Source organism: Chiloscyllium plagiosum, unplaced genomic scaffold (assembly GCF_037043375.1).
Source record: "Chiloscyllium plagiosum isolate Xiang-an unplaced genomic scaffold, Cpla_swu_hap1 HiC_scaffold_14, whole genome shotgun sequence".
Classification (NCBI taxonomy): domain Eukaryota; kingdom Metazoa; phylum Chordata; class Chondrichthyes; order Orectolobiformes; family Hemiscylliidae; genus Chiloscyllium; species Chiloscyllium plagiosum.
This window is the reverse complement of record NW_028270152.1, coordinates 23,029,052-23,042,721: the sequence shown is the minus strand read 5'-3', so window position 1 is coordinate 23,042,721 and position 13,670 is coordinate 23,029,052. Positions and strand designations below refer to the sequence as shown.

The window sequence follows — 13,670 nt, the reverse complement described above, 5'->3', positions numbered from 1 at the left end:
CACAAAAGAAACGTACCTCAGTTACACCATCTGCTGGCTTATAGAAAACTGAGTAAGCTAACACAACATTTGAATAAAGGTGGCATTGTAGCCACAATAGCCTACAGAGAAAAGCCTACATGTAAAGCATTTTTCTTTACTTTTCTTAATAGGGTACCGTGGAGTTGAGATGCTTTCGAGCATATGTGAGCAGCAACGTTTTAATTAAAGCCTTCCCAAAACGTGCAAACCAGAAGGATTTGCAGCAGACTCATGAAGTTGAAGGTGGGTTGATCCTCAAATTTTCAGAGCCTCTCCTCGTGCTACAGGATACTGTAATGAGTGAGTGGGGTCAGCTTTGAGGTGATCACTTTACTTGGGAAGGAGGTTCACTCATGCAATCAAAGTAGTGCACTGACCAGGAGGAGCAGGATATCTGCCGTTCTGAATCCCTATGATCTAGCTCTAAATCCGTATTTCTAACCTAGAGCAGAATAAAAGTTACTCACTTACCTGGGGTCGCACGGTGACTCAGTGGTTAGCACTGCTGCCTCACAGCACTAGGGACCTGGGTTCGATTCCTGCCTCAGGTTACTGTCTGTGTGGAGTTTGCATGTTCTCTCTGTGTCTGTGTGGGTTTCCTCCCACAGTCCAAAGATGTGCAGGTCAGGTGAATTGGCCTCACTAAATTGCCCATAGTAATAGGTGCATTAGTCAGAGGGAAATGGGTCTGGGTGGGTAACTCTTTGGAGGGTCGGTGTGGACTTGTTGGGCTGAAGGGCGTGTATCCACACTGTAGGGAATCTAATCTAATCTGTGGCAAAATGTTTTTTGGGTGAACATCCATGCCAAGGGCAAGGCAAGGCATGCTTCAGGAAGGACGTGACGGCTTTAGAGAGAATGCAGCAAAGGTTTATGAGAATGGTTCCAGGAATGAATATTTCCAGACATGTGAAGAGATTGGAGAAACTGAGAAAAGAAGGTTGAGAGGAGAATTGATTGAGACATTCAAAATCATGACAGGTGCAGACAGATAGGGAGAGGTTGTTCATAATGGCTGCAAGGTTGAGAACCAGAGGACAATGATCTTATGGTGAATGGCAAAAAGAAATAAATTCAGAAGTCGCACAACGCCAGGTTATAGTCCAACAGGTTTATTTAAAATCACAAGTTTTCGGAGCGCTGCTCCTGCGTCAGGTGAAGTCATTTCGCCTGGCAAAGGAGTAGCGCTCCGAAAGCTTGTGATTACAATAAACCTATTGCACTATCATCTGATGTCATGTGACTTCTGACCTTCTCCACCCCATTCAACACTGGCACCTCCACATCAAAAAGAGACAAGGTTGACACAAAGAAACCTATTTTTGTAATGAGTGGTTAGGATCTGAAATAGCTGAGAATGCGGTGAAAGGCTTCCAGAAGAAAATTGGATTAACAACGGAAGAAAAAGACTTTGCAGTGTGCTACAAGGAACAAGCTGGAGTGAAGGATTTGATTAGAGACAAAAAAACTGCAGATTCTGGAATCCAAAGTAGACAGTCAGGAGGCTGGAAGAGCACAGCAAGCCAGGCAGTATCAGGAAGTGGAGACGTCGATGTTTCAGGTATAACCCTTCTTCAGGACTGGGGGTGGGTCATGGGGGAGCTGCAGATAAAGGGAATGACGGGGCAGGGTGGTGGAGTAGGGATAGGTGAAGACAGGCAGAGGGTACGACCTGGTTGGTCAATGGGAGGAATGAATCCAGTAGGTGGGAAGGGAGGTTATTTGAAATTGTGGAACTCAATGTGAGCCCTCTAGGCTGTGGAAGATGAGGTGTTGTTCCTCCAATTTTTGGTTTGGTTTGTTGTGGCAATAGAGGTGGCCAAGGATGGTCGGAAAGGGATTGGGAAGACGAGTTGAAATGGGAGGTTCGGTTGGCCCCTGCGGGCCTAGCTGAGATGCTCGGTGAACTGTTCCCTACGTTTACGCTTGATCTCCCCAATGTAGAGAAGACCACACTGGGAGCACCTGATGCAGTAAACACAGTTGTAAGGGAGACAGGTGACCTTCTGTCTTAAATGGAAGGACTGTTTGGAGCCCTTGTTGGAGGTGAACGGGGTGGTGTACCAGCAGGTTTTGCATCTTTTCTGGTTGCAGGCGAAGGACTAGCTGAGTTGCTTTAGAAGGAGGGAGGCTGAATGGCTGTCCATGCTTTCCATATAGTATCTGTTCCGTGATTGTACGATTCTTATAATCTCCAGCTAAAACATCACAGTATTGGGAAATAGTTATCCCTGTGTTGCTTCACTACTGTACAAATTGAATGTGTTGATATGGAATTCCTAACGGGTCTGTTGTGGTTTTGTTTTGCAGATTGTACCTTGGAAGACTTTCTGGAGAACATAACGTGGTGCAAAGGTGAGAAAACAGAATTTGACATTTACTATTTATATACTACGTGCACTTTTAAAATTTATTATTTCTTCACGTCAATGACGTAGAAGTGGCGAAGGAAGCTCCTAAGTTGGGTGGAAGAGTCCATTTCCATGCTGTCTATGAAACGGACAGCAAATAGAAATTTGTAAATGATCGAAGAGGTGCAGGTTAGGTGAATTAACCATGCTAAATTGCACATAGTATCCAGTAATGTGCAAGCTAAGGGATAATTAGCAATGGAAAATGTAGCGTAATGGGGTAGGGAGGTGGGTGGGGGTGGGATGCTCTTTGGAGGGTCAGTGTGGACTCGATGGCTGAATGGCCTGCTTCTACACTGTAGGGATTTTATGATTTCCTGTGTTAGACTACATAAACATCTGCACAGCTCATAATGAATCTCATAACAAATCTGTAGAATGATAATGAACTTACTAACAAACAAAATTATTTCTGGTAACTGTAGAAGGTCGTGCAACAGTGCTATCTCCCATTTATATAGCACCATTCGCTCAGAAGTATTGGGACCCAATAGAATAGATGACCAAAAGCTTACTCAAAGGGGTGCCTTTGAGGAGAGCCTAGAAGGAGGTAGGAGAGGTAGAGAATCAGAGGACTGGGGCCAGTTGAAGATGCAGTTCCTGAAGATGAAGGTGAAGGAAATCTGGGATATCCAAGTTGCAAGATTCAGAAAGATCTGGAGAAGGGAATTACATGATTTTTAACTGTGTCAGGTTAATCAAACTCAAAACTTACAATTGTGAATTTTGGCAAGTTTGTTTCTGAAGTTTGAGATTCTCAGTATTTTTAAATCCACAGGAGCTTCAAAGCATTCAAGTGTAAAAATCTTTCACATGATATCTGCAATCTTGCCTTAAAGTACTATTAGAAGAGTGGACAGAATACTTGGAGCTTTTCTTGTCAATAGTTCCTCAATAGATTCTTGCTTAAAATGTCCTGAAATAATGACAGAGAAGAACATTGAAATTACAATTAATGATGTGATATAACTGAGAGACATGACTTTACACCAAACCTTCAGATGCCAGGTTCAGTTTTCACTAATCCTAATGCTTCTTTGACTAAGGGTAATTGCCAATCTAACACGTTTTAGCTTAGATAAGATTCCTCATGTCAATCTCTTGTACTACAGTTCCAAATATAAATACTACACTTGAAGATGAGACACAGGTGGCTGTTATTAACATACCAGAGAATTCCTACATGTTGTTCAAGTATAATGTGGTACCACCTTTCGACAGCATCAACCCCCTGGTTATTGACAACTTGGTAAGTGGTATTAGAAATTCTGTTATTGACATGGCTGTGTAAATCTGTAAGCTCCTGGAAGTTCAACAATTTTATTACATTTCACTATCATGTGAATACTGTCTGTAATTCCACACACAGTGGATATCTCTTACAAGACATCATAGAATGGCACTAAGCAAGAGGTCACTGTTAGCCCACGACTGGGGAATGTAAACCAAGGTAAAAGTCAGACGATGAAGAGAGAAAACATGATAAAAACTTAATCTATATTTGAAGAACAAGCACAGTCATGGGTACTATGTTCTTGGCTGCAGCTTGGGCTGAAATAGCTATCAGTATGGTATTTGGACTGATTGATTTCATTTCAAAGTGTATCTCCTGCTAGCCAGTTAACCTTAACTCCAAATCATAGTGAGTGGGTTTGTGACTACCATGACAGGCATCTAAAAATGCCTGACTCCATTACTCTTTCTCCCCACCCTGTGTCCCCTGAAAAAAATGAGAAACATATTATTCTTTCCACTTTGCAGATTGGAGTGATAGGATTTGCTTAATCACTATCCATTGACTTTTATATTATAAAACGTCGCAGGCTGGATTTATAAGGTTTTCTCAAAAGTTCAATCCAGAAGGTCTGGCTGGAGTTTAAAGAACATAGCAACAGTCTGATTAAAAACTCGCTTTGGTTTCTTTCCCCGAGCAATCTGAGGTTTCAGTTTAACAACTGAAAAACACAAGGTGCCCTAAATATTGTTATCTCCCAGTCTACTAGCACTGTAATGCAGCGCTCCAAAGTTTAATTCATATTCTTACCAGATGCTCAAATGTGGTCATTTGCTTGGTCAAGCCTTGGTCATCAGTCCACTATTTGGAAACCTTGAACCAAAGGAATTTTACACCTTTGACAAATGGATTTGACTGAAGAGCAATTTGGAGACTTAAAGTTGTAACAATGTAAGTAGGAAATAAGAGAGGCTGAGGGTGAAACTTGATGATTCACAACAACAGATTATAATGAATTGGTTACCCCTTTTACACCATTTTCAGATTATTTCAGTGGAAAAGATATTCAGGCAGGTTGTAAAATAGACAGCCAATGTGCTGTCACTGACTTAATATTAGAGCCCAAGACAAATTTCATGCCTATAGAATTGGTTGGCCTGTTATTTGTGCTTCAATGATGGTGAAAGGTGACTTGTTTATAAATATATGGAGTGATGGTTCTTCTTTATTGTTCATCCAGAAAATGACTGAAGTACGCCTCAACTTTTCAGACATCGTCCCTTGCTTGTGCGTGCAGGTACGTGTCTATCATATCATTCTATCTGAAATGTGAAAACTAAAATGTGTGAGGGGCTCTATTCCTGAATATTATATATGGCCTGTATTTGTTCTATGTCTGGGTGGTTGCTGTATAGCTTGAGAAATCTGAAGGGACTTACCCTTAAGTAGCTTTAATAAATTGTCCTTGAAGACCAGCAGAACTCCCATGTGGTGGGCCATCTAGTGAGTTCAGATCACTCTTGAAGTTGCAACTGGCAACCCTCTCAAGGAGTTGAATTGAGACTCAGGAGCCTCTCTTGTTGATGCTCCCTCTCCCACCAACCCCTTCAGAATGCTTCTCCTTGAGGCGTTCTTGAAATTCAGTAACATCTCCCTTTTTTTGGTTTCTTTTAAAAGCAGCAGCCATCTTTCTCCTTTCACGTTAACCCATTGAGGAGCGCTGCTCTCAATAGTCGATAAGAACCTGAGGAAGGCTATTTCAGTAGTTTAGGAGCAGTGTCCTGTATAGAGGGCAGAGTTTCCACTGATGTTAATTTGTAAACGAGAGGGAAATTCAATTTTCTCTCTGAAGTCCCTCTCTGTATTATTTCTGAAGTCACAGTTGGTTTATACCATAAGGAAAAGTTTAAATCAATATCCAATAATATTTTTGTTAAAGAAAACACGTTTGTGTAAATCCTATTTACATTCAATAGGCACCTTGATACCACTGATCAATAACATTTATTTATAAAAGTTTGTTGTGTGATTGAGATTGGTATTTTCATGGGGTGTGTATGACTCCATGTGTAATCTAACTGCTACTTTTCAAGTATAATGTGCTGAGATATGTTTCAGCTGGCTGTGTTTTCTTTGTAAGATTGTTCTGATTACATGTTGTCATTGAAGTTTTGTTTTATTTATTTGAGATGGGGGGCTGGGGGATGGAACTTGTTATATCCTAATGGATTAAAATTCAGTTTCCTGCTTGCAGTGGGCTGCAGGCTAGTTAGAAATGACTGCTATGGTTCAGACTGACTCTGCTTACACATTCCTCTGGTTTTAATAGGCGTGGTCAGCAAAAATCGAAGATGCCATACGTGCTGAAAAATGTCCCTTTTCTCAGTGTGAGTTTGAGTGCTCTGACTTTTGTGGCTTTGTTTAGGTTATTGTATATTTAAAGTGAAGACCTATTTTATTTCTTCAACAATTCTGTCTCCATTGTGTTTTGTTTATATAAACAATTAGCTATGTGATATTTAACATGGAAAGAAGAGGGTTTTAGTAACTTTTCTGAAACACAAATATAATTTGTTACAATAAACACAAATTACTGTGTTTCACTGTGACTGATACAGACTGAATATAGTTGTAATATCTCAATCGCATAGATTATCTGGGGATAAAAATCACTAGTTGAAGGCTGCAGTGGATTGGCTGCTTGTTAGATCAATCATAGAATCCCTACAGTGCGGAAGCAGGCCATTTAGCCCATCGAGTCCACAGCGATCCTACCCAAACCCACCCCATCCCTGCATTTCCAATGCTATTCCACCTAGCCTGCACATCCCTGGACACAATGGGCAATTTAGCATGGCCAATCCACCTAACCTGCACATCTTTAGAGTGTGGGAGGGAACCAGAGCACCCAGTGGAACCCAGGCAGACACTGGGAGAATGTGCATACTGCACACAAGCAGTCACCTGAGGGTGGAATCGAACCTGGGTCCCTGGTGCTGGGGGGCAGCAATACTGACCACTGAACCACATTGCAGCCTGCTGTCCAGTTTTCCTGTCGATCAGTGATATTTTTTAGTGTGTATGTTTTTAAAAGACAATGGCTAATATTTCACTACTTTCCTGATTCATGGGATCATGGGGTAAAAGCCAAGCAGATTCAGGAAGTGAATGACAAGCCAATAAATTATTTGGTATTCGTTATGGATTGATCCAAGAAAATCCTAATATCACCTTTGTGTATCGCCCAGTCTAGTCAGTGCTGAGGTTCAGTTCTGTACCTCTTTGCAGCTGAATGGCCTGCCCTCACTCCTAATTCTTGTGATTGTGTCTAATCCATTGAACCATTCAGTTCCTATTAATAAATAGGAATATTTTCATTTGGTATTACCTTAATCTGTCCATATTGAAAAGGATTTATCTAGTTTACATTTGTGTAGTGCTCCCTCTCAACAAACATTTCAAACATGTGCAGAGCACATTTTGATTTCTGTTAAATGTATTAATTTATTTTAGATAAGCAATTTCAAGAAAACATTTGGAAGCTGAGCGGCCTGGCAGTGGAATACAAAGGGAAAGCACTTCAGTGGACATTCTCATCACCATGCAGTATTGTGGGGGAGATTTCCCTGTGTTCAAAGACTGGAGATAGTGCTGCACTGTGTCATGAGATCCCTCATTCCAGGCAGACAATTCAAATTAATGTAAGTCTTTTCATAGATCATTAACATAATTCTAAGAACAGTCTCGGAGTATTGCATTTCAAGGTGGAGTTCATATCACTGGGAAGTAGCATATGGGATTATGCTGATGGTTGTTCACGGGGTATGTTTATCTGAGTTCACTTCAGCTGAATAAAATGTAGAGTTGGAAAACAAATGTAATGCTCAAATATCCCAGGCCCAGATGAAAGATTCCCCTCCAAAATGTAGACATGCATTCCCTGGATGAAGGAGTCACTGGCTAGCTAGCATTTATTGCCCATCCCTAATTACGCAAAGAGCAGTTCAGAGTCAACCACATTGCTGTGGATCTGAAGTCACGTGTAGGCCAGACCAGATAAGGATGGCTATTTCTACCACTAAAGGATATTAGTGAACCATGTGGGTTTTTTCCTCAGAATCAGTAATGGATTCATAGTCATTATTAGACTCTTAATTTTTATTAAATTCCAATTACACTATCTGCCATTGAAGGGTTTGAATCTGGGACCCCAGAACATTGGCTGGGTCTTTGGATTAATATTCCAGCGATAATATCACTAGGTCATTGCCTAGGTCAACTCCTGTTGTATCCTGTTGTGTACTTCCAGTACTTCTCTTTATTTCCAATTTTCATTCTTTAGTTTGTCATTTTATTATGTACACTAATGCTTTAAATCTCTTCATTTCATAGTCTTCTGCTCTTCCTTCCTTTCCTGTTAAGGACCTCATCTGAAGAGTTGTGACTATGACAGTCAACACTGAGATATTGCACTTTATTTTTTTAAGTTCAATGTCAGGCCAGAAATGATAGGATGTCTTGTTTATCCTTAGTTGTCCTGAGTAGGGACTGGTGACCTGCATACATTGCCAGATGTTCCCTTGCTGAAGTTGCAGGTGAATGGTTTGACTTATCACTTTATCAGGGAGTTAGGGGTCAACTTCATGGGCGTGGGACTGGTAAACAAATAGAATTGATTGCGTAAAAATAGCAACTTTCCGAACTTAAATATGTGACAGAACCTTTTTGAGTCTTTTTATGACAATCCAATGATGTTGCTGGTAGCAACAATGATGTTTTGAATTCCACACTTCAAGTTCTCCAAGTGATATATCCTCTTGATTATTAATTGAGATCTATGGATTATGAGCTTGTACTACATTGCCTTATCTTGCAGATTTTCAGCATGGAATCTGGGCCAGGAGCCTTTCCTGGTTCTTCCATGCATTATTCATGGACTAAACCTGACAACCTAGGAGCAGAGGCATTTTAATCCTTTAAGAGTTTCGTGAAGCCACTCTCTGAATTTAGACAGAATATTTGTGGACTAATAAGCAGACGCACATCAGCACTTCAACTCACCATTCACAAGAATTTCCTTTCTCATTGAGATTCTATAGATACAGTGGGTGTTCTGTGCTGGGAAGGTTCACCAGATTGTGACATCTGTTACAGTCTAAACAAAAATACAGGGGAAAATGTCATATTTAAAAATGATACATTTGTTTGTGATAGCCCTAACATGTTGTAATATCTCATTTCTTCAACTGTAAGAGGCAATAAGATTTTATTTTCTTTGAGGGATTTTATCACTGGAATTCTCATGCCCAGAAAGTAATGGAAGCTGTCTTGTTAAATTTATTCACAGCAGAATTGGACAGAATTTTGATAGAAGAGGGAGTCTCGGACTATGAGGGAAGACAGGAAAGTGTAGTTGAGACCATAACCAGATTAGCCATTGCCTAATTGATTGGCAGCTGAAAATGTGTTGCTGGAAAAGCGCAGCAGGTCAGGCAGCATCCAAGGAGCAGGAGAAGGGCTCATGCCCGAAACATCGATTCTCCTGCACCTTGGATGCTGCTTGACCTGCTGCGCTTTCCCAGCAACACATTTTCAGCTCTGATCTCCCGAATCTGCAGTCCTCACTTTCTCCCCTAATTGATTGGCAGGGCAGGCTGAAGGAGCTGAAAGCCCTAATCATGCTCTGAAGGCCTATATTCCAGCGTATTATAGAAACAATCTGATCACAGGTTATATATTTTCTGGTTAATTCTTCAATTTTCTGAGGAAAGGTTGGACAGGTTTTCCAAACTCATTGGAGTTTGGAAAAATGTAAGACCCTGAGGCAGGCTGAAGAGGATAGATTAGATTACTTACAGTGTGGGAACAAGCCCTTCAGCGCAACAAGTCCACACTGACCCTCTGAAGAGGAACCCACCCAGACCCCTTACCCTCTGACTAAAGCACCTAACTCTATGGGCAATTTAGAATAGTCAATTCACCTGACCTGCACATCTTTTGACTGTGGGAGGAAACTGGGGCACGCGGAGGAAACCCATGCAGATGCAGGGAGAATGTGCAAACTCCACACAGACAATTACCCAAGGCTGGAATCGAACCTGGGTCGCTGGTGTTGTGAGGCAGCAGCGCTAACCACTGAGCCACCGGGCTGCTCTCAAGATCAGAACTTGTCTAGGATTTGAACCTGGGACCTCTTGCACCCAAAGTGAGAATCATACCCCTAGACCAACAAGCTGCTACAAGATGCTGACAGATATTTTGTGGTTGCGCCCTAGAAGGCAATTTAAAAATAAGGGGTTTTATTATCTGACAGAGATGAGTAGAACTTCTCTTCTCTGAGGTTTGTTCATCATTTCTAGAGAGACCAATGGAGGCTAGGCCAATTAATATATTCAAGGTTCAGTTAGATTTTTCAATGACGATTTTTCTGGCAGGGGAGGCTGGAAAGTGAAGCTAAGCTCACAATCAGATCAGCCACAGTTTTATTGAATGGGGTCCAGGGGCCAACTCCTCCTTGTTATGATGTTCTTATGGGGAGGGAATGCACTGCCATGCAGCACCCACTGAATCAACTGAAGGGTGGCACAGTAGCTCTGCGGTTAGCACAGCTGTCTCACAGCATCAGGGAGTCAGGTTTGATTCCAGCCTCAGGAGACTGTCTGTGTGGAGTTTGTATATTCCTTTTACACATCACCCCTGCCCCATGTCTATGTGGGCATCCACCAGGTGCTCTAGTTTCCTCCCCCAAGCCAAAGATGTGCAGGTTAGCTGGATTGGCAATGGTAAATTGCCCATAGTGCCCACTGGTGTGCAGGCTAGATGGATCAGCCTTGGGACATGCAGGGTTACAGGGATAGGGTAAGGGCAATAAGTCTGGGTGCGATGCTCTTTGGAAGGCCAAATGGTCTGCTTCCGCATGATAGGGATTCTATGATTGAAATCTATTCATAATAATGTCAAAACTGAGGCAGTACTGCAGTGCAGAGGATTATAGAGACAATCTGTTGCTAACTAATATCAATATAGCTGATAATCTTGATGCTAATGTCTGTGTCAATATCGCTGCTTCTGTATTGGTAGTGGCTGTGTCATAGTCTGTGCTAACATTGGTATTTCTCAGAATATTTATTGCTGGAATGAGTATAAGTAAACACACACAAATCTAAACCTGAATACAAGTCTTTGAATCTTTAAATGCTGTTCTCTGTCAAAAGAGTATTATTCTCAGCTTTTTCATTTTCTCTTCCAAACAGAAACTGAGTGAATTCCAAAGTGTGGATCCACACCCCTCTCTCTGCATCAAGGTATTTATCGATGCTACAATGAGTTAGATAATTTTAGTTCTGAAGATGGATCACAGGACCCGAAATATTAACTCTGATTTCTCTCCACTAGTGCTGCCAGACTTGCTGAGATTTTCTAGCAATTTCTGTTTTCGTTTCAGACATTTTTATTTATGTGGCTTCTTCATCTACTGCATCTTTTTATCCTTTGGTACTTCAGCACTCCTTATGGATTAAATATATTCTTTCCCTTCCTACCTTTCACATTTTTGCACATGAAATTGCACCTCCATTGTTCTCTCCTTATTAGAACCTAACTAATCTACCAATAAAGTTTCGATTTTGTGTCAGAAGTAAAACACTACACACTGTTAAATTTCCATCATCCATCTCTGTGTTCACTGAGCTGCATTGATTCTTATTCACTGAAGTTTCCATTTCAACATTCCCATTTTTGTTATAAAATTATGTAAGTGATTTGGATGTAACATAGGCGGTATGGTTAGTAAGTTTGCAGATGACACCAAAATTGGAGGTGTAATGGACAATGAAGAAGGTTACCTCCAAGAGCACAACGGGATCTCAATCAGATGGACCAATTGGTCGAGGAGTGGCAGATGGATTTTAATTTAGATAAATGTGAGGTGCTGCAAAGGCAAATCAGGGCAGGACTTATACAGTTAATGGTAAGGCCCTAGGGAGTGTTGCTGAAAAAAGAGACCTTGGAGTGCAGGTTCATAGTTTCTTGAAAGTGGAATCTCTGGTACATAGGATAGCGAAGAATATGTTTAGTGTGCTTTCCTTTATTGGTCAGAGCATTGAGTATAGGGGGTGGGACAGCATGTTGCGGCTGTACAGAACATTGGTTAGGCCACTGTTGGAATATTGCATGCAGTTCTGGCCTCCTTCCCATCGGAAGGATATTGTGAAACTTGAGAGGGTTCAGAAAAGAGTTACAAATATGTTGCCAGGGTTGGAGGGTTTGAGCTATAAGGGGAGGTTGTGTAGGCTGGGGCTATTTTCCCGGGAGCATGGAGGCTGACGGATGACCTTATAGAAGTCTATAAAATCATGAGGGGCACGGATAAGGTAAACCGACAGGATCTTTTCCCTGGGTTGGGGGAATCCAGAACTAGAGAACATAGGTTTAGGGTGAGAGGGGAAAGATATAAAAGGGACCTCAGGGGCAACTTTTTCACGCAGAGGGTGGTGTGTGTATGCAATGAACTGCCAGCAGGAGTGGTGGAGGTTGATACAATTAGAACATTACAAAGTCATGTGGATGGATATATGAATAGGAAGGGTTGGGAGGGATATAGGTCAATTGCTGGCAAATGGGATTACAATAATATAGGATATTTGGTCAGCTTGGACGAGTTAGACCGAGGGGTCTGTTTCCATACTGTATATCTCTATGACTCTATGTATTTATCTATCCCGAATTCCGTGAAGTATATTGAGATTCCTATGTTCCTCCAATTCTGGTCTCGTTTGCATTCCCATTTTAGTAGCTGCACCATTTGCATCATGCCTTCAGCTTTCTATGTTTAAATTCTTAAATTGTCTTCCTGCGCCTCCTCACCTGTCTACTTCCCTCTCTACCTTTAAGATAATTGTTATGGATAAAATGTTTGGTCATCGGTCCTCATAGTCCCTTAGTGTCAACATTTGTTTGAAAACACTGATGTGAAGCATCTTGGAATGTTTTACCATGTTGGAACCATTATATAAACGCAAGTTTTTGTTGGTTGCATTTTAATGGCAGAACATCACCCCTTCAACAAGATATTCAGGGAATCACAGAATTCTTACAGTGCAGAAGGAGCCCATTCAGTCTATCAAGTATGTGCCAGCTCCCTGAACATTTGAGTGTTTTTCCCAATTTCCTGCCTTTTCCCTGTAATCCTGCACATTTTTCTATTTAAATAACAGTCCACTGCTCTTTTGAATGCCTCAATTGATGCTCACAGCTGTGCATTTCACATTCTTTTTACGCAAATATGATACAATGTTTAAAACAATGAGTTTCTGCAGGAATGTGGGACTCTGAGCCAGTGTTAATCTTAATAGTGAGAGGGACCAAATGTTACATATTCACTCTCTTAACTCCCAAAGGCTACTGTTAACTATCATTAAGCCAAATAAGTGATAGTCACAGAAACTAAAACAATGCGTTTACTTGCTGCTTTTGGCTTGTGGGTTAATGTTTCTAAATTGCCTGTTATGATGCCGTTTTTCTTTTCTAAACCTGTTTTTTCTTTACTTAGATTATCTCCGGAGATCATGTCAATTTTAGTTGCCCTTTTGATTCTGGTGAGTAGAATTTACCTGATAGTTTTCGGTTTATTGACAGGCTTTTTATAGAATAGAATCGCTACAGTGGGGAAACAGGCCATTTGGCCCAAGAAGATGCGGGTTCAATTCCCGCCTCAGGCAACTGTCTGTGTGGAGTTTGCACATTGTCTGCATGGGTTTCCTCCGGGTGCTCCGGTTTCCTCCCACTGTCCAAAAATGTGCCGGTTAGGTGAATTGGCCATGCTAAAATTACCCGTAGTGTTAGGTGAAGGGGTAAATGTAGGGGAATGGGTCTGGGTGGGTTGCGCTTTGGTGGGTTGGTGTGGACTTGTTGGGCCGAAGGGCCTGTTTCCACACTTAAGTAATCTAAATCTAATCTAAACTAGAGGGCATAGGTTCAGGGTGAGAGGAGAAAGATATAAAAGA

General features: G+C 41.4%; 1 protein-coding gene across 2 annotated transcripts in view; it reads left to right on the top strand.

Annotated features, from left to right (window-relative positions):
* The window catches only part of LOC122558892 (interleukin-17 receptor C-like), a 69,711-nt gene that overhangs the window by 33,645 nt on the left and 22,396 nt on the right, over window positions 1-13,670 (top strand). For both annotated transcript variants that reach the window (XM_043707807.2, XM_043707808.2), the window contains exons 6-13: window positions 153-264; window positions 2,332-2,376; window positions 3,545-3,681; window positions 4,907-4,963; window positions 5,996-6,053; window positions 7,180-7,367; window positions 10,920-10,970; window positions 13,217-13,262. In XM_043707807.2, coding sequence (XP_043563742.2) covers window positions 153-264; window positions 2,332-2,376; window positions 3,545-3,681; window positions 4,907-4,963; window positions 5,996-6,053; window positions 7,180-7,367; window positions 10,920-10,970; window positions 13,217-13,262 — 694 coding nt within the window. The remainder of the gene's footprint in view (window positions 1-152; window positions 265-2,331; window positions 2,377-3,544; window positions 3,682-4,906; window positions 4,964-5,995; window positions 6,054-7,179; window positions 7,368-10,919; window positions 10,971-13,216; window positions 13,263-13,670) is intronic.